At 42.2% G+C, this 20,734-nt stretch overlaps 1 protein-coding gene across 3 annotated transcripts in view; it reads left to right on the top strand.

Moving 5' to 3' along the window:
* Positions 1–1,106: 1,106 nt before the first annotated feature.
* QRICH1 (glutamine rich 1) overlaps positions 1,107–20,734 on the top strand; it is a 54,389-nt gene continuing 34,761 nt past the window's right edge. The window contains exons 1-3 of one of the 3 annotated variants that reach the window (XM_022573204.3): positions 1,559–1,923; positions 2,744–2,803; positions 12,964–13,293. In XM_022573204.3, the coding sequence (XP_022428912.1) occupies positions 12,985–13,293 (309 nt within the window). In that variant the 5' untranslated portion in view covers positions 1,559–1,923; positions 2,744–2,803; positions 12,964–12,984. Of the gene's footprint in view, positions 1,246–1,558; positions 1,924–2,743; positions 2,804–12,963; positions 13,294–20,734 lie in introns of those variants that run through there. The other 2 variants (XM_022573201.3, XM_022573203.3) reach the window with 2 other exon arrangements.

The following is a 20,734-nucleotide window of genomic DNA, read 5'->3' as shown; positions in this document are numbered from 1 at the left end:
CACTGGTGCACTTCTTGATGCTTGAGGGCTGAGGCCTGGGCCTGATTCGTTATCTTCTGCACCTGGTCTGAGGGAATGGTGGGTCCTGGGATGCTGCTCCACTGTTAGGAGCCCTGTGTCAGAGGGACCTGGAAGGTTTGTGTCTGCCTGCATGCCTAGGCAGATGGAGAGGCCTGGCTACTAGTACAGTCATTAAAAAATAATTATTGAGTACCTACTATGTGCCAGGCACAGTGAGATGAGGAAGACCTGTGTGGTGGCCTTCTAAGTCCACCACCTAGTTGGGGAGACAGAGGCGACCAGGTATTGTGCAGATGTCTCCTTGGGGACTGTGTGAGGCTGGAGGAGGTTTCTGACCCAGCCTGGGCCTCTGAAGACTACTCTCAGAAGTGACTCCTGAGGGGAACCCCAAAGGACTAGGAGTTTGCCAGGGAAGGATGAACAAGTGCAAAGCTCCAGAGGCCTTTTTAAGAAACAGTATGATAGCCTATGCCCCTCTGGGGCAGTGTGGGCTACTGGTGAAGCCGGCGTGTGCCTGCAGCTTTAACACCCTCCACATTTTCCCTGTATACAAACACCAGGCTACCCGAGGCCCGCTTTAAGGTGGACTGGACTGCGGAAGGCTGAATTAGGATGACAGCAGGTAGAGGGTGAGGGGTTGGTCCTAGATGCTAGGGACTCCTGGAGGAGAGTGACCCAGGGCTTCCCAGGTGGGGTGCGGCTGGAGGCGCCAGGCCTAGGTCAGAGGCTGTGGGGGCCACCTTAAGTAAGAGGCTGGTCTCCGCACCGCGTGAGGCTGCGAGAAGGAGGCCCCGGCAGGCGGCAGAAGGGTCCTGAGAGTAAGCTTCAAGCCCAGGCCTGCCCAGGCTCCAGGGCTAGGCCGATCTCCGGCCCTGGCTCCGCCCCACACGGAGGGGCGTCTGAGGGCGGTACGCTCCGCCCTACACCCCGGGCTCCTGCCGCTACTGCAGCCCTAGGCTCGGCCTCTCTCCTCTGCAGAAGCGTTCCCTTTAAGTCTGGCCAGGAGGCAGCCTTAGTTCTCGCGGGATTCGACGCTCCAATCATCGCGAGAAAGGCTTTCGGCACTCATTGGCTATGAGGGTTGAATGTAAGATGGCGCCCAGGGAGCTGTGAGGGGAAAATCCTGTCGGTCTTGGAGCGGCGACGGCAGAACCGGGGCCCCGAGCGGTGCGGCGGGGCCGGCGGGTAGAACGGCGGCGGCGGCGGCGGCGGCGACGTCGCCGGGTGAGGGCTCCAGTGGGGGCAGGGATATGGCGGGGTTGCGGGCCTGAGACAGCGGGCCCACCCCACACAACGGCGGGCGGGGGCGGGCGGGCCGCTGCCACTGGGCCCTGGAGACCTCGGGGCGGCTCCGGAGCCGAGAAAGACCCAGGGCTCGCACGCCCCCGCCCTCTGGGTGGGGGAGGGGCGGTTCGGGGATTCGGGTGGGCTCGGCGCGCGAATGCGCGCTGGTGGGCGCGCGCGGCCGGGGCTGTTTATATGCTCGGGGGCGCGCGCGCTGTGCGGCCCTCCCGGTGCTCGTGGCCGCTGACGTGCGCGTTCCCGGCGCGGATATCTCGGCTCCTGGAGTTGCAGCCCGTCGGCCAGAGCGGCTTTCTGGGGCGCGCGCCCCGAAGTCGGGGGTCGCGGGCAGGCGCGCGGCCTGCTGTTGGGTGGCGGCACCGCTGCGCGGGCGCACAGGACACCCCTGCTGCGGGGAGGGACGGCGGGCGGGCAGCTTGCAGTTTGGAGAAGGTTGTGGGTTGGACCCTTCCTGCTCAGGTGACGTCCCCGGACCAACAGGGCCTAGGCCTGAGGAGAAACCAACCTGCTTTGCGGTCTGGCTTGCGGCCCCGCTCCTCTGCGAAGTGGGCGAGATTGCTGGCTCTCTAAGAATGAGGTGTCCCGAGGCCCATGTGCAGGGTGGGTACTTGGGAGGGTGCTACCCTGATTCTGAAACCGAGCTCTGTTCGTCTGTAAGGGCAGAGAACCCCTTCGACTTCCTCACCTTGTTTTGATGCTTTGTGCTGGAGAGGGAAGGCAAATCCTAAAAGGCCCTTCAGTGGTATTTGTTTTCTTGTCATTAGAAAGTAATTTTTCATTAAAGCGCAGTTCTTAGACGTCACCTCTGTGCGCTCCGTAAGGGGATCCACGTCTGTGGACGCTGTGAAACTACCCAAGCTGTAAATTGCCACTTTAAATCCTGAAATGCAGCCTTTTCCTCTGTTTGGTTGGGAGGGGCTTACTTGTACTCTGTTAGGTTAAAGGGCCCGCTATTGCTCAGCCAAAAAGTTGCTCAGAACGAAATTGAACAATCTGATAATCAGTGCTTTGCCTTCTTTTGTAAGTCCGAAGATCCCAAGCAGATCAGAAATCTGCCTGCAAAAGTCACTTTTGATACAGGATTTCAATCCTTTTCAGCTTTTTTATTTTTTTAAATCCCAGCACTGTGTTCTGGTGCCAGGGGAGTTCTAGATTTGTCCAGAGAAATAGGTACTTCTTTTTTCTAAGACAAAATATGTACTAGTTTATGTTTTATAGTCTTGCTGCATTAAATTTAAGGAAAAAGAAACTAAGTGAAACTAAAATTAGCAATTAAATTTGAAAATGGTGGGGGTAGAAAACTACCTAAAAATACTGTATTATTAGAAAATTCCTAATATACTGTATTATTTTAAGAACAAGCTTAAAATTTAAAAAGAGGCTGAGGATGGAAGGAACTTCTTTGTTCTGTCTTCTTTAGAATGTTACAGGTCTTAAGAACTCAGGACAAGCACCAGAAATGCATGCAACATGGTGACTGGTGAGTTAGAATTATTCATATGCTGGAAATATGTGTGCAGTATTTTTCCTGGTAATATTGAAACGTTAGAAATCCTGCCAGTCATTCTGGGTGCTGTCTGCCAGAAATTAGTAGGTGCTGGAAAATTGAATATGTGGGGGAACTGCATCTTTGAAGCCAGCCAATTTGCTGCTTGAACAGTTCTTTCCTCTTAAAATGTAAGTCAGTGCAACTTTCAGGTTTTAGCATGACAAGGCATCAGCTTTTCTAAGGATCCAAATGGTTCAAAGACAAGCAGTCAAGTTTATCTAGGATACACTTAAAATACTAATACACCATTTAGGCCTGCTTTTTCTGGAATTTTTAATCGTTACGTTTGAGGTCTGCCTTTTAAATTGGTGTCTGTAGATAATATTTTTTCATAAGCTCATTAACTAAGATTTCCCTGTTAAAAGATGTCCTGCTTCCAGTCCTCTGTGATGAATAATTTGTGTACCTCTCCATGAATCTCTGCCTTTCCACAACCCCTTTCCACTTATGTTGCCATTTTAAAGGAAAGATCAAATTGTGGTTGAAGTTTTATGTAAATCTGAATTGCTCCAAAAGGTAACCAAAATTAGGGGCTCTGGGTGTGGCTATCCTCCATCATGACAGCTTCAGAATCAGGGATTTCTTTCTTCAAGCTTGCGTGCCTTCTTTTAATTTAATCAAGTACAAGTTTGTCTTTGATATGCCATGCTTCTTGCTTGTGTACTTTTTATTTTAATTTAAATTAATTAATTTATATTTTTTATTAATTTATTTTTGGCTGCGTTGGGTCTTTGTTGCTGTGCGCGGGCTTTCTCTAGTTGCGACGAGTGGGGGCTACTCTTCGTTGTGGTGCGCGGGCTTCTCATTTTAGTGTCTTCTCTTGTTGCGGAGCACGGGGTCTAGGCGTGTGGGCTTCAGTAGTTGTGGTTCGTGGGCTCTAGAGCGCAGGCTCAGTAGTTGTGGCGCACAGGCTTAGTTGCTCCGTGACATGTGGGAATCTTCCTGGATCAGGGCTCAAACCTGTGTCCCCTGCATTGGCAGGCGGATTCTTAACCACTGTGCCACCAGGGAAGCCCGCTAGTGTACTTTTTAAATGACCACCGTTTATCTGTAATGGTCTTTTATTCCTCAGCCTCAGAATGAAGTGTTATATGAACACCTGTTCTTTTCAATTTCTTTGTAGGTAGTTGCCCTGCATTTTGTTCCAGAGGTTTTAAGTCCTTTCCAGGCTTCACTTAAATGCTCCACTAGTTTTTTCCTAATTGTCACATTGGATTGTGATTTCTAATTGTAGCTGCATGAAGAAATGATAAATTAACCCCTTGCTTTGCTGAAAAGGGGAAAAGAATGGTCCTTTGTTGTCACACTTTAGGCTAGGGCAAAACTGTAGGTAGAGCTGGTGGACTGTGTCAGAAAGCTCTTTTTTGCATGTGCGTTTGAAATATCTATCTATACATATTAATTCAGTAGATCTGTATACAATTTAATGAAAAATTATAAAGTGAACCACTGTGTAACTAGCACCTCTTCAAGAAATAGAACAACGCCAGCACTTCTGAACCCTTCATGGGTCCCTTCCTGGTTACAGCTTCTCATTCCCTAGAGACAATGACTATTCTGAATTCTGTGATAATCATGTTCTTTGTTTTTCTTATTACTACCTTCGTATCCCTCAACAACCTAGTTTTATTTAATTTTGTATTTTATATAAATGGAGTCATGCTGTTTTGTATCTTATTCTAGCATTGTGCTTGTGACATTCATCCACGTTGTGTGCAGCTGTAGTTCATTCATTCCAATTTCTGTATAGTAGTCTGCTGTTTGAACAGACCATAATTTATTCACTCTATTATTGATAGACATCTAGATTCCTTCCAGTTTGGGGCTATTAACAATGCTACTATGAACATTCTTGGTTAAGTTCATTTGTATAGGTGTGTGTCATGTACATATAGGGATAGAATTTGCTGGGTCATATGGAATGGACGTTTTCAAACTTCACTAGATAATGCAAACAGTTGTGCCAGGTTACAGCTCATCAGTCATTGATAGGAATATGAGTTTAAGTTTCTGGTTGAAAGTGTATTGTCCAGAAATAGAACCATGGTGAAAATGCCCCTATATCAGGGACTTCTCTGTCTAGTGAAGGCATGGGGCAGATGGATGTACTAATGGGATAATTTCTATCACAAACCGTGTGGTGTGTTAGTACCTTTAAGAATAGAACTGTTTTCTCCCCATCTGCTTCTTTGAAATGACTCCTTATGTTAATTAGGACAAATGTGACTGTGACTCCTTAAAATGGAAATTGATGTTTTTTTCATGTCAATGTGTTCTTCAAACCAGAACTAAGCTATGAGGAACCATTGCTAGTAGATGTGAGCCTTAAGAGGGGCCCAAGAGCTTGACCATTGGGTAAACAGGAAGAGGTAGGGCTCTGAGGCAGCTCCGAATGTCTTCTCTTAGTTCATCACATATTCAAGACCCACCCTGCAGAGTTGCATGGGGGCCGGGAAGAGGTAGCAGATTCGAGGGGACCCAAGAAGTGATGACTCCCCTGAGTACTTAGGCCTTCCCTTAGTACTGAAATAGGAAAAAATTAGCAAACAGAAATGTAATAGATTGTTGTTTTGGAGTAACCTTTTCCTCTTGTGTACTAGAGATAAAATAATTAGAATAATGATAACTTTGGTATACTGAGGGCCTGCTCTTTGTCAGGCACTGTGCTAAGCTCCAGTAGAAGGAAGTACAGGGGAAATAACCAGTAAAAATGTGTGCGGTTGAAGTGAAAATTTCCTAGGTCTGTTGGTGGGGGGGGGGTTGGTTTGTCTATTGTTTTGCAAAGCAGCTATGCTTGAAGTATTCAGAAGCAAATGCTTGGCTACAGACTCCACCCCAAAGAGCCCCAGAGTGTTTTCCCCTCCATTTCTGATTCCCGGAAATTGGGAGTACTCAACTATCCCTCCAGCTTCATGTTTTTGAGAAGTATTTTAGTTCATCAGTTTACTTAATGCTCCTCACTGAGTCTTTGACTTGGGGCTAATTAAGAACCTTCTTTGTTTGGGGGTTATAGAGTGTAGTTTCATTAAGTTTATCCATTTTTCTTTCTCTGTTACCAAGGCTCAGCCTTATGTATCTGGTGAGCAACATCTTGAATTTAACAGTCTTCATTATTATGCAAGCTTCTGTTGCTTGATGGTTTTGTCTTTCAGAGTTTCAGATTTTGAGGGAAAAATCAAACTATGAACAACCAGAATTGTTTGTGTGTCTGTTACTGACTGTTATTGTGGTATAACCACTATGCAAAAAGGATTACTTTTTAACTGTCTTTTTGGTTTAATACAAATTGCAGAAAATACAGGAGTGTATTAAACAGGAAGAAATTTAAGTCCTCTGTTATTCCATACTACCCAGGCATAACTGCTGTTATGCCAGTTTTTCTTCTTGGGTACATAATTAAACCATACTGGGATATATAAATACAATTGTATTGGCCTCCCCTTTCCCACGTAATGTGTCTTCTGTGTCACTAAATTTTTTTATTTTAAAACCAAACGTTTTGTTGGGGGAAGGTGGATCTTCTAGGTATTAACATGCTTTTTTTTTTTTAAGTTACTGTATTACAGAAGGATCTGTGGGATCACAGAAAAAGCTTGGAAGCAGACCTTCTTTATATGAATTTGATATACAATCAGTGGCATTTTAAATCAGCGGGCAAAGAAATTTCAGTAATTCAGTAAATGATACAGGGTTGTTGGGTCTTTGGAAATAAAATTAGGCTTTTACCTCACACTGTGCAAAATAAATTCTAAATGGATCAAAGCATAGTATAAATAATTACATTGTAAATTTAAAAATTGTAAGTGAATGAGTTTATGGTAAAGGCAGACTTTTTCTGAGCATAAAAGCAAAGGAAGAAACCTATCACCACTATTGAGAATATGTTTAATTTTTCTCAGTGTTGTCTTTTACTCACTGACTGGTCTCACATATTTAAATGTATTTCTGAAGCTTCCCCCCCACCCCAGCCCCCCTCCGGCAGCACTTTTGTGTCAGGTCAAATGCTGACTTAGTGTGCTTTCATTATTGGGATGTGTCAGTCTGGTAGATACTGCCAAGTGAGCAGGTTAAAAGAACAAGAAATGAAGCCTTGTGTATAAATGAGCAGATTGGAATATTCTTTCAAATTGGCCTTTTCTGTTATATATTTTTTAAGTTCTCCATTGAATTCATTATTTGTTAATATTTAGCTTCCTCTGATTTAGTGGTTTTCAGGTGATTCTGTGGACTTGTACAGTCAGTGAAGAACCTCTTGGGGGCTTAGTGAAAGGAAAAAGCAATGGGAATTGGGTAGTAGTAGCTTCTGCTTAGAGCCAACAGTAGACTGTAAGGTTGGAGCACTGCAGAAGGTTTTATAACTTTGGAGTCTCAACTACTTAAAATACATGGCTAGCTATAAACCAAAAGGTAATTTTGTCATAGGATATTTCAAATATTTTCATAAAAACAGAGGAGAATATAGTGAACCTGTGTATGAACCTTTATCAATGTTTTCTAAGTTTTATAGAATTTTCCCTACTTAAAGGTGTGTGGTCTTTTCTTTTTTTGATGAAAAGTTAAAGAATGAACTTTGGGGCTTTATAGCAGATACTTTTCCAAGCTTTTATTCCATTCTTTCTGAGAACTGAATATCCATCTTATTTGCCATTCTGCTCAGGAAATAAATTTATATTTGGACTATTCTTGTAGTGACTGTTTTGAATGTAGTATTCTAGAAGTACTGACAGGTAGGATTTATTTGGAGCAGAATTGTTTTTATCATCTTTGGAACCTTGATTTTTTAAAGATTATTTTTCTTTTTGGCTGCGCCAGGTCTTAGTTGCAGCACGCGGACTCTTAGTTGTTTAGTTGCGGCATGTATGTGTGATCTAGTTCCCCGACCCCGGTCGATCACCGGCCCCCTGCATTGGGAGCGCGGAGTCTTACCCACTGGACTTACCAGGGAAGTCCTGGAACCTTGATTTTAAAAAGTTCTGAGTTTGATTTGGTATGAAATGCTGTGTTGTTAAAACTAAAAGATTGATTAAACAGAAGCTATACTCACTTAGCTAAATGCTTGTCAAAAATAGAGGGCATGGAACTTTAATTTCCTTATCTTACATGGTGGGAAGTCCAGAGATACTATAAAATTAGTGTGCCTACAACTAGAGGTTTAAAGCTATGAAACTGATCATGACAAAAATTAAAATATGATTGGCAGGGTTTAGTGAGAGGAAGGCAATTTAAATGCCCTAACACCTTTCCTAGAGGATTAGACCAATATTTAAAATTGGTAGATCAGAAAGAAAAACAAATACTGTACGCTAACACATATATATGGAATCTAAAAAAAAAAGAAAAAAAAATGGTCAGAAGAACCTAGGGGTAAGACGGGAATAAAGGTGCAGACAGACCTACTAGAGAATGGACTTGAGGATATGGGGAGGGGGAAGGGTAAGCTGGGACAAAGTGAGAGAGTGGCATGGACAACATATATACACTACCAAACGTGAAACAGATAGCTAGTGGGAAGCAGCCGCTTAGCACAGGGAGGATTAGCTTTGTGACCACCTAGAGGGGTGGGATAGGGAGGGTGGGAGGGAGGGAGATGTAAGAGGGAAGAGATGTGGGGACATATGTATATGTATAACTGATTCACTTTGTTATAAAGCAGAAACTAACACACCATTGTAAAGCAATTATACTCCAATAAAGATGTTTTAAAAAAATAAAAGTAGTACTTAAAACTGGGAGTTAGTTAATTCAGGGAAGCATAAACAGTTACTTTGAAATATTTAGGTAGATTTTTAAAAGTCAATTAAATTGTGTTTTTTTCTGTTAGAACATATGAAACCTTCTTTTAATAGAGCAGGATTTTCTCTCTTTATGGTTCACTTACGTTCTTAATTTGGAGAAAGTGGTTTAAAATTTTAGAGAGGAATTTTAAACATTTAACATTTAATTTAAGCATTAACATTCTGAACTGTGCTATAAGAAAAAAGTGAGAGTTGTCTTGCAGTCTTTCACAATTTTTGGCCACTTATAAAACCCCCTCCTTCCTTAAAAAAAAAAAAAAAAAAAGAACCAGAGGTCACAGCATACTTAGCTGTTTTGTTTTGTTAATTAATTAATTAATTAATTTTTGGCTGTGTTGGGTCTTTGTTGCTGTGCGCGGGCTTTCTCTAGTTGCGGTGAGCGGGGGCTACTCTTCGTTGCGGTGCGTGGGCTTCTCATTGTTGTGTCTTGTCTTGTTGTGGAGCATGGGCTCTAGGTGCGCAGGTTTCAGTAGTTGTGGCTTGCGGGTTCTAGAGCTCAGGCTCAGTAGTTGTGGCGCACGGGCTTAGTTGCTCCACGGCATGTGGGATCTTCCCGGGCTAGGGCTTGAAAATGTGTCCCTTGCACTGGCAGGGAGATCCTTAACCACTGCGCCACCAGGGAAGCCCCTACTTAGCTGTTTTTACTTTTCATTTTATACCTTGCTATATTATTTGAACAGTTTTTCTAAGAAAGTAGATGTGTTACCTTTACCCTCCCCACCAAAAAAAACAAAGACGACCGCTCCCCCCCAAAAAAACTAGGTGGAATTCTACACTGAAAACTGAAGAAAGCTTGTTTCTAGGAAGAAAAATTGGTATAATTCTGCTTTGTACTTAATATCAGACTTCACATGAGGCTTAAGCCTCCTTGATTACTGAAACTTAAAAGAGTGAAGGGAAATAAGGTCACTAGGAAGATTCTGTGGACTGCCTTTACCAAGCAATATTTGTGTGAAGGTTTTCTGGTTCTGTAAACTTAACTTTCAGTGTTTCTTTGTATTTGTGCTTGGTCATATTTATCTTCTCCCAGATTTGAAGCAGAAAAAGTTTTTTGGTTTTTTTTTTTGCATGATTTGCATGATCCTCTATACTTTTTTAAAAATTGCTTTGATACAGTAGCTACGATTCTAGCACAGACAAAATTCAAGCAATCTCTAAGTATTTTACATGAATGCAACTAATTATTGAAGAAAATTAATTTGGGGAAGTGTAAATTTCAGGTGCCCTCTGCAGTTCTTCTATAATGGAGGTGAAAAACTGAAATATGTGCCAACGTGGTAGAGAACTGGTTAATGGTTGTTCACACAATCTCTCCTTTGTCCCTTATGAGCAGAAGGGTGCATGTAATTGGATATTAGAATCACATATTGTGAACTTTGTATTATTAGTGGGTCTATATTATGAGAGATGCTTCCTTAAGAGGGAAATTTCAATTGTGATGCTGTTATCAGAGGGAAGCTTTGACACATTCTGTGCCAATGTGGTTAGTGACTGTGGGTCACCTATGCTGGAGTGGCCTGCTCTGAGTATGAAGTGCTTGTCCTTGATGCTCCTCCTACTCTATGTGCCATGGATATCATTGATAGCTTAATCTTGAAGTCTCATAGAAGGCCTTCTAATTTTCTGTCCTGAGAAAGATAACTGAGAGCCTCTGCAACAGAGAGAAGGGAGAACTGGGCAAGGGAGATGGTTAGAAGAGAGGTGACAAAGGGACAAACAAGTGTTAAATTTCCAAAGACAAGAGGCCATCAGCAGCAGCTTCACCTTGCACTCACTCCCCTGACCTGTACTTGCTGTTCTCTGTACTCTCTTGGTGCTTGGGGGTTTCCTAAGAGGTGGAGGCTTTCCCGAGAGTAGTGGTCTAGGCATTTTAGACAGGATAAGGTATATGTAGTATTCTTTATTTATGGAGAAATATATTTACAGTGTATTATGGGCATCATAATAAAAGGTTTATTGCTGGGTCTATTCTCTTTGAAAGTACCTGAATATAATTTGTATACTATACTTAAACAGCCTGCCACAGAAATATTGCCGGTGTCAGTAAATTAATAGCAGTAAGGTTCATATTTTTCCTTTAGTCTCTTGCCCTGGATATATAGGGCTTTTTTCCCCCCCAAGGTATAGATTAACCATTTACGAGGGAAAAGCATAACATTTTATGGTTGTAAGTTATAGATGTTACAGGAACAGAGTCATAATCCTTTTTGTTCCACATTGAATTCCAAGTGCAACAGATATATACAAAGTACCTACATGTATCAGCCATTCAGAGAGGACCAGGACACAGTCCTGTCTGCTAGAGTTTAGAGCCAGGTGGAAGATAATATGATTACACACACACCTTATATCTGTTAACAGAAGACAGCATCTGGGCAGTGAAAGAGAGACTGATATTTCTGTTTCTAGTCAGATGGCTCAAGGAAACAAATCACTTTTCTAGACATTTGAGATTGACTGAGAGTCTTTTTTTGGCAAAGAGTTTCACTCGGTTTGTGTTACTTTCATATCCTGCCATTGCTTTTGTCCTGGAGGTGGTACTGGTCAAGAGAGTATGGTATGAAAGCAGCAGTGACAGGGCACTCAGCAGTTCATGGATAGATCGCATGGTTGTCTCCCAGGTGATTGAGAGCTACTATCCACCCTTGCAGATTAATTCTTTTTTTTAAAATTTTTTATTTTATTTATCTTTTTTCGGCCGCGTTGCGTCTTCATTGCTGCGAGTGGGCTTTCTCTAGTTGCGGGAGCTGTTCTTTGTTGCGGTGCGCGGGCTTCTCATTGCGATGGCTTCTCTTGTTGCGGAGCACGGGCTCTAGGCACAGGGGCTTCAGTAGTTGCAGCACGTGGGCTCAGTAGTTGTAGCTCTCAGGCTCTAGAGCACAGGCTCAGTAGTTGTGGCGCATGGGCTTATTTGCTCCAAGGCATGTGGGATCTTCCCGGACCAGGGCTCGAACCCCTGTCCCCTGCATTAGCAGGAGGATCCTTAACTACTGCGCCACCAGGGAAGTCCCCAGATTAATTCTTAAGGTAAATACCCTGATGAAAAACTTGCAGAATTGATTTTTGAAGTGACCTAGTTATTTAAGGTACTATTCAATTTTCTCCCCCCACTTACCTTTAATAGAATTAGTTAATAATTATGTGGCACTGTATATATGTCAGGTACTTTTCTAAGTGCTTTACATATATTTAATTCTCAAGTCAACTTTTTGACGTAAATGCTATTTTAATTCCTATTTTATAGACAAAACTAAAGTTAACTGACTTGTCCAGGGTAACACAGCAAAGGAGAGTTCCAGCTGGGTTTTTTTTTTTTAAATAAATTCATTTTATTTATTTTTATTTTTGGCTGCGTTGGGTCTTTGTTGCTGCGTGCCGGCTTTCTCTAGTTGCGGCAAGTGAGGGCTACTCTTTGTTGTGGTGCGCGGGCTTCTCATTGCGGTGGCTTCCCTTGTTGCAGAGCACATGCTCCAGGCGCGCGGGCCTCAGTAGTTGTGGCACGTGGGCTTCAGTAGTTGTGGCTCACGGGCTCTAGAGTGCAGGCTCAGCAGCTGTGGTGCACAGGTTTAGTTGCTCCGCGGCATGTGGGATCTTCCCAGACCAGGGCTCGAACCTGTGTCTCCTGCATTGGCAGGCAGATTCTTAACCGCTGTGCCACCAGGGAAGCCCTCGAGCTGGGTTTTAAACCCAGGAAGCCTGGCTCCAAAATCCATGCTTTTAACCAGTAAGCTATGCAGCAAAAGAATGTGAGCAGTATATAGCAAATGGGATTTTTGGTGTTTCTGGTTGGAAATGAACACATCCCTTGTCTCCAGGATCTTGCCACAGCTAGATGGCATACGTGTCCCTTCACTGTAAAACATAGTTGGCAGTGGAAATAGAACATGTTGGTAGGAATCCTGGCTCCTACCTTCCTTGGTAGTCCTCTCTGATGGTCACAGAGCAATGTTGCATGTGACTTTTATTGTCCAGTGCTTGGCTCTGCAGAGAAGATGGGATTGGCCTAGTGCTGGGTGGAGAGTGTATTTGCAGCCCGTTTCATCCAGTACTGTGACACATGCTTTTGTTTTTTGTTTTCAGTGTGATAGTTTGATTTAAGAAATGTTTATGGAAACAATTTTCAGATGCTATTAACTGAAAAAAAATAAGGTTATTTAATAAAATCTTACTTTGGATTCCAGATGTATACAGCTGCCCTGAATATTCCACACTGATGCAAGAGTGATTGCTCTGTGCATTTCAGTATGTTAAAACAGTGGCATAGTTTTGACTTCTGTCCATTTGTTTTATTTCTAGGAACCCTAAGGACTCTGCAATATGAATAATTCTCTGGAGAACACCATCTCCTTTGAAGAGTACATCCGAGTGAAGGCGCGGTCTGTCCCGCAACACAGGATGAAGGAATTTCTGGACTCGCTAGCCTCTAAGGGGCCAGAAGCCCTTCAGGAGTTCCAGCAGACGGCCACCACTACCATGGTGTACCAACAGGGTGGGAACTGCATTTACACAGACAGCACCGAAGTGGCCGGGTCTTTGCTTGAACTTGCCTGTCCAGTCACCACCAGTGTTCAGCCACAAACCCAGCAAGAACAGCAGATCCAGGTTCAACAGCCACAGCAGGTTCAGGTAAAAGGGAGATAAATGTTGGTGCATCCTATTGAATAGACTTTATTTGCCATCAGGGTTTTGGTTAGTAGAGCATCACGTCTATATACAGATGTCAGAGATTATTTTCACCAAGGGGAGTGTTCTGGTTTTTTTTGAAACATTTTATCTTACACAAGGGCTTTCATAGTTAACATAGACTAAAAATATTTGCAACTACTGTAAACTTAAGAGGCTACAGATACTTGCCATTTGCTTTGGAGAACTGAACAGTATAGAAATTAAGAGGTCTTTTGGGACTGGATTTGGATGTGTCACACTGTGTGTGACTGAAGCTCCCCTTCTGTCTGTGTCACCCTGAGCAGATCAAGAACATAGGAGGGCTAATCTTACCTCATTACTAAAAGCATGATATTTGGAACTTTTTACTTAAATGGAAAGGCTCTTATTCGTGTAGTTGTATGGTTCCATGACTCAACGTCACCTGTAAATTTCTAGGCCTTCATTTGATATTTATAAGCCTCAAGAAATAATGCTAATTGATAATATGCTTACTGAAAGAGGAGAAACTTAATACATTTGCCGAGAAGGTAAGTTTTCCTCTTTAGGGGTCCTTACGTGAAACTAAAACTATCTTACAGTCACAAATGCTGCTTTCTTGCTACTGTCTATTGTGGTTGCATTTCACTTTGCCCTCCATGACTTCCACCAAGAGAATAGGAAAGGGAGTAGAACATGATGGAGAGGCAAGAGTGTGAAGAAGTACGTTTGGTGAGGTAGAAGGTTTTGCCCCTTAGCAGTGTAGGTGAGTATATTGGAAGGACCTGGGCTTTGGAGTTGCATTCCTGGGTTTAAATTTTTTTTTTTTTTTGCGGTACGCGGGCCTCTCACCGTTATGGCCTCTCCCGTTGAGGAGCACAGGCTCTGGACACGCAGGCTCAGCAGCCATGGCTCACAGGCCTAGCAGCTCCATGGCATGTGGGATCTTCCCGGACCGGGGTACGAACCTGTGTCCCCTGCATCGGCAGGCGGACTCTCAACCACTGCGCCACCAGGGAAGCCCCCTGGGTTTAAATTTGACCTGACGTCTTATTTCTTGATATTTTCTTAATCTTTTTAGTGCTAGTTTTTTCATCTGTCAGTAGGGATAATACAATTTAGTGAGACTGAATGAGATAACAAGAAAGCATCTGGCACATGGAGGGATGCAGTTGTTTATTACAGTCTCTATAAGGAAGGAGGGGCACAGGAAAGGTACAAAGAGAAGGCCTGACTTTTCAGTTGAAGAAATTTTTCTGTTTTTTACTGCTTGGATCTTCTTTTTCGTAAGATTAAACTAGTTTGGGATTTGAGTTTAAAGTGTTTTTTTGAGACTTTACGTTCAAGATAGCTAATTGAGATCATCTATTAGTATCATCATTTTTCCCAAACCCCTTGTAAATGGAAGAAAAAATAAAATAATAAATCCATGAGATAGGTTCAATATGGTGGACTCATAAGAACACATATTTTCCCATCCTCAGTGACTGAAAAGATACTTAAAAAAATTTTTTTTTTAGCAGTGCTGGGAAAAAAAAAATGCCATCAAAAAACCACTAAATCTTAACCTTTAAAAACTGTGAATCATGGGGCTTCCTGGTGGGGAAGCCCGCAACGGGAGAGGCCCCAACGGGAGAGCTCCACAACAGAAGAGGCCACAACAGTGAGAGGCCCGCGTACCGCAAAAAAAAAAAAAAAAAATTGTGAATCACTATATTGTACACCTGTAACTTATAAAATTGTACAGCAACTAAACTTCACTAAAAATAATAAATAGGGAATGATTTTTTTTTTAAACCCAGTAAATCTGGGGAATTGCTGCAAGAGAGAAAGCAAACAGAATCAGGTGATAGAGGAATTCCTCTAAGAGAGAAACTTTTAGGAAAGGTGGAGCAGTTCTCAGGGTCCCCTAATCCGAGAAGTAAAGAATACAAAGAGTAGAAGGCTCCTCTGGGGACCCGTGTGTTGGGAGTTGACCAAGGACTTTAAAACATATACACACTCATGTGTCTGCATATATAGTAGATACCAGGTATAGGATGAAAGTGGCTCTGCTGATCAGTGAGGAAAAGATGTATTCCATTAGTGCAGTAAGGCAGTCTACTCCTCTTTTGGAAATAGATACCTCTCATAATACAGATAAGGTCCAGATGGGTTAAAGGTCAGATAACAAGAAAACAATGAACTATGAAAAGGCAATATAGAAAATTTTTGTAACTTTACGTTGTGGAAAGCCTTCCTAAGGAAAGAAGTAAACTCTGAGACAGCTTTTCCCAATCTTTTTTTACCCTGAAAGAATCTTTGAACTATTTTCAGGTCTCAGGTGACCCCTGCATAAAAATTACTATATTTACAGCCCATGGAATGTTAGCTTGATCAGCAAGTGATATAATAATTCAATAATAATTATCAGTGCTCTTTTGGTAAGAATCATATTTTTTTTTTATGGGTCTACATTTTAGCCAACCTGTTAGGCTACTTTTTTTGTTGTTTTTTTTTTGTTTTTTTGCTTTTGCGGTCATGGGCCTCTCACTGTTGTGGCCTCTCCCGTTGCGGAGCACAGGCTCCGGACGCACAGGCTCAGCGGCCATGGCTCATGGGCCCAGCCGCTCCGCGGCACGTGGGATCTTCCCGGACCGGGGCACGAACCCGCATCCCCTGCGTCGGCAGGTGGACTCTCAACCACTGCGCCACCAGGGAATAGGCTACTTTTTATGTGTGGTTCCCTTTCCCACACAGGTTATCAATTTTAATTCAAGTTATTTGTGTAGGTAGAGGAAACCTCATTTTTTTCCTTTAAAAAAAAATTTCCTAGTTGAGGGGTTTTTTTTTGCTTTATTCAAGTAGTTCTAAAAAAATCTTACCACAAATTTCTACCGTACAAGTTGCTGAGATATGGTTTGTGGTATATGATATGTGCAAGAGTAGTTTTTATCCCCTTTATTTAAAATTAAAAATGACCTTTTAGGGAATTCCCTGGCGGTCCAGTGGTTAGGACTCCACACTTTCACTGCCAAGGGCCCAGGTTTGATCCCTAGTCAGGAAACTAAGCTCCCACAAGCCGAGTAGTGTGGCTGGAAAAAAAAAAAAAGACCTTTTAGCCAAGCATTCTTGGACCAAAGGTTAGTTAAGCCTAGCTTACCTTTCCTGAGACTAATTTTTCTTTCCGTTTCATAAATTAAAAAAAATTTTAAGACAAATATATTTTCATAATAACTGGCTTAAGCCAAATGGAATTTAATTTTTCTAAAAGTTGGCTTTGTAGATTTAATTTAAATAAAGATTTTAAGTTGTTATTAATATTACATGAAAGTTGACAATGTTAATAAATCTAAAGCTATCAAAATCATAAGCCAGGAAATTCCCTGGCAGTCCAGTGATTCGGACTTGGCGCTTCCAGTGCAGGTGACCCAGGTTCAGTCCCTGGTGGGGATCTTGCAAGTTGCGCAGCGTGGCCAAAAACAAAAACCTAAGTGTCTTAAATACAATAAAAACTTGTTTTAAAAAAAAAGCATAAGCCAGACAATATCAATAAATATATGGCTAAAGATACAACTTTATATAAGACTTCAGAAAACCATTTTCTGAGTGACAGAAAATATGGGCCTAGCAGTTACAATTATTTTATACACGTTTCTTGATCTGTTTTATAGGTCTGTATATTCTTTATTTAAAGGTATAATTTTTTAAAAAATTTTATTTATTTATTTTTGGCTGCATTGGGTCTTCCTTGCTGTGCGCGGGCTTTCTCTAGTTGCGGTGAGTGAGTGAGGGCTACTGTTCATTGCAGTGCGCGGGCTTCTCATTGCGGTGGCTTGTCTTGTGGAGCACGGGCTGTAGGGCATGCAGGCTTCAGTAGTTATGGCGCGCGGGCTCTAGAGCACAGGCTCAATTGTTGTGGCGCATGGGCATGTGGGATCTTCCCGGACCAGGGCTCGAACCCGTGTCCCCTGCATTGGCAGACGGATTCTTAACCACTGTGCCACCAGGGAAGTCCTAAAGGTATAATTTTTGAAACTAAAAATAGTACGTGAGGTATAGGTACTTCTGATAGCTAGCGTTTGCACCCAAGCTGTCTTAACTCGAGCCTGTGCTCCTAACTAGTGTTTCTAATACACAAGGAACTTAAAAAATAGGAAAAAAAAATGGTCTAGTGGAAAAATGAACAAAGGATATAAATAGATAGTTCATGGGGGAGGAAATACAGATTGTGCTAGTAAGTATGTCAAAAGATGCTTCATGCTTCTGGTGATTATGGAAGTGTAAGTTTTTAAAATGAAATATGTTTTATTTATTAGGTAGGAAGACAGTTATAAAGATTTCACCCAGGGTAGCAAGCATATAAGAGGATAAATTAGTGTGATTTTCTTGAGATTGAATTTGGCAATACTTGTCAAATGTTTAAATGTGCGTACCTTTGGCCTTGCATTTGTGTTCACAGATAAATGTGTATATAAGGATATTCACTGCCACGTTGCTTATAGTAGTAACACTGGAAACAAGTCAGTCTTTCAGTAAGGGAAATGGCAAATAATGATACAACTGTAGTATGTTGTCCTGTGCAGCCAGAAGAATGAGGTAGATCTGTGTATATTGACAGAGTAGGATGTTTAACAGATTATAGAGTGTCAAAACCAGTTTAGTATCACTGGCTTTTAACATATGTAGAATGTAGTGGTCCTTAAATAGTAATAAAGCCCAAAACAGTAATTGGGCGGCGTAGTGGGGTACTAAGGAGAAGTGCTTGAATTTTTTTTTTTTATTAAACATGAACTACTTTTGTAATAAAAAAAAAAGTGTTGCTTGGGAATATTTTGCTTTGAACTTGTACAGGACAATGATTCTTAACCTTTTTTCCCCTGTCCCAGACATCTCCATATGTTTGTGTTTATGTATGAAGCCCTTTGCTAGATGTTTAGGTACAGCATTGAACAGGAAAGACAGAAAGCTCCCTGACCTTGTGGAACATACATTATAGCTGGGAGGGGTTAGATGATGTATAAGATTTTTAAAAATCTTGTTATATAGTGATAAATGCAAAGGAGAAAAACAAAGCAGATGGGGGTGGCCAGGGTAAGCCTTAATATGCTGGTGACTTTTGAGTTAAGACCAAAGAGAGCTGGTGAATGAGCCATATGGTTATCTGAGGAAAGAGCATTCCAAATCAGAAAGCCCTAAGGTGGGAGCTGCTTATTTGAAAAACGGCAGAATGGCTGTGTAACTAGAGTGCACTGAGTGAAAGGATGAGACTAGAGAGGTGACGTGTACACTGAAATATGGAGCTGAACAGACCTGCCTTCTCAATTCAAATGTTAAAAGGCTCTTTGGCTCATAGTATTGCTTCTCAACCTAACCCTTTTGATAAGAATGTAAAATTATGCCTATATTAATGTTATTTGAAATTTCAAAACAATTTATTACCTTGAAGGCAGAGAGTTTTCTAAGTTGCTTTTTTAAAAAATTGCGGTAAAATTAGATTGCTTTTTTAAAACCATCTGTCGCCATCCCAGAGAGTTTGTTCTGTCCCCAAGAATTTCTCATCTTTCCAGCCTAGAAGCAGCCACATAGCTTGTTAGATTTGACAAAGTAATAATATCCTTAGAACAATGTTAGTGAATTGATGGGAGACAAAGGTCTGTGTCAAAAGTTAATTAGAGTAGCTGTCTGAATAAAACTCACTGTGTCCGTTTACTCTCTGCTACTACCACACTCACACTTTTGGCCCCCAGATGTGTGTTTTTTCCCCCACAATGACCAATTCTTCACACCAGCTGGCTGGCCTATAGTTCAATTCAGTTCTAACACTATCTGCTTGGAGTTAGCGTCAGATCCCCGCAAGTTAAGGGATCAGTTTCACAAGACTGCCCCCCACTTCCGACACTAGTTGCAAGTCCCAGGTTATCTCACCTGTACTTCTGACTAACTGGCTATAAATTGTGGTTCTCCCTACCCCTCCTTGGGTTTGATGATTTGTCAGAAAAGCTCACAGAACTCAGGGAAACACATTTACCAGTTTATTATATAATTAAGGAAATGATAAAGGATACGGTTGAACAACCAAATAAAGAGATACATGGGGCGAGGTTCTGAAGGGTCGTGAACACAGTAGCCTCTGTCCTCATGGAGTTGGGGTGTACCACCCTCCCAGCACGTGAATGTGTTCACCAACCCAGGTACTCCCTAAACCCCAAACTTTCGGGATTTTTATGGAGGCTACATCATATAGGTATGATTGATTAGTAACTCAATTTCTAGCCCTTCTTCCCTCTGCAGAGAATGGAGGGTGGGGCTGAAAGTACCAAGTTTCTTATTATGGCTTCGTCTTTGAGGTGACCAGCCCTCATCCAGGAGCCCACCAAAGTTGCCTCATTAGAAAATAATATGGTCCTAGCATTTATATTAGCACTTAGGAAATTACAAAGGTCTTAAGAGCTCAGATCAAGAATCAGAGAAAAGACCAAAAATTATATTACAGTATCACAGTAGCATATGTTTATTTAAGATAGGGAGGCACTTTCTTAAGGCAAAAGGAAGAGCTGTCATGTAAATACCTTCACAGTTTGTACAATACCAGGAAGGCCTAAGTTTCCTGTTGTTGATAGGTCTGCCTGAGCTAGGTGAAGGTGGTTCATTTGGAACTTCACTTTCAAGAGCCCTCTTGAGTTGGGTACTTCCTAAAGCATCCACATGGAGTTAAATGTGTATGCCAGAGAGAAGACCCTCTGATGGTGAATTCTAGGAGTCCGGTTTCACTTAGCACCCATAGAATTTCTTGTTTCTTCTCTGTACTTCTATAAGGCAGGAACTGAGGCTTCTTACAAGGCTGGTTCGTCAGCCTGGTCCTGCTAAGTGAAGGATGCTTTGGGGAAGGAGATTTCTCAGCACTTGATTCTTTTGTTGCTAGAGGGAAAGGTCTCAAGCCTTCAGTGGATCAAAGTACAATTCTTCCTCATTTGTCATCCCAACTTCTGTCCCTCTTCCTCTTTTTGCTGTTGCACGTCCCCTCTGTGCTGGGGCAGTCAGTCCCTAACCTCTCACCTCAGTGTAGAATTGCTGAGAGTGAGGAAGGAGGTAATCAAGAGCCAGACTGCCCTTAGACAAACATGAGTTTGATCTGCCTCTGATTCTTTAGATGTATCGTTATAGACAAGTGACTTAACCACTTTGAGTCCGTTTCCTTATCTACGTCATGGAAATAAAAGAATTTATGTTGTAGTTACTTTGAGGATTCCATAAAATGCTAAGTCCTAAGTACACAGCCTGGCACGTAGTAAGCCCTCAATAAATAAATAATAGCCACTGTTGTTTTCTTCTTCCTCTCCTTCTCCTCATTAGTGCCATTCATACCTAGGGCCCCATTTGCTTTTCAAACATTTGAAAAGTAAGTATCCAGACAAATATTTAGAACAAGTATTCCTACTGT

This window comes from Delphinapterus leucas, chromosome 10, assembly GCF_059928025.1.
Source record: "Delphinapterus leucas isolate spDelLeu-1000000601 "Yukka" chromosome 10, BTC_Dleu_Yukka2, whole genome shotgun sequence".
NCBI classification, from domain to species: domain Eukaryota; kingdom Metazoa; phylum Chordata; class Mammalia; order Artiodactyla; family Monodontidae; genus Delphinapterus; species Delphinapterus leucas.
Note: the sequence above shows the minus strand (reverse complement) of the source record. Positions and strands in the feature narration are given on the sequence as shown.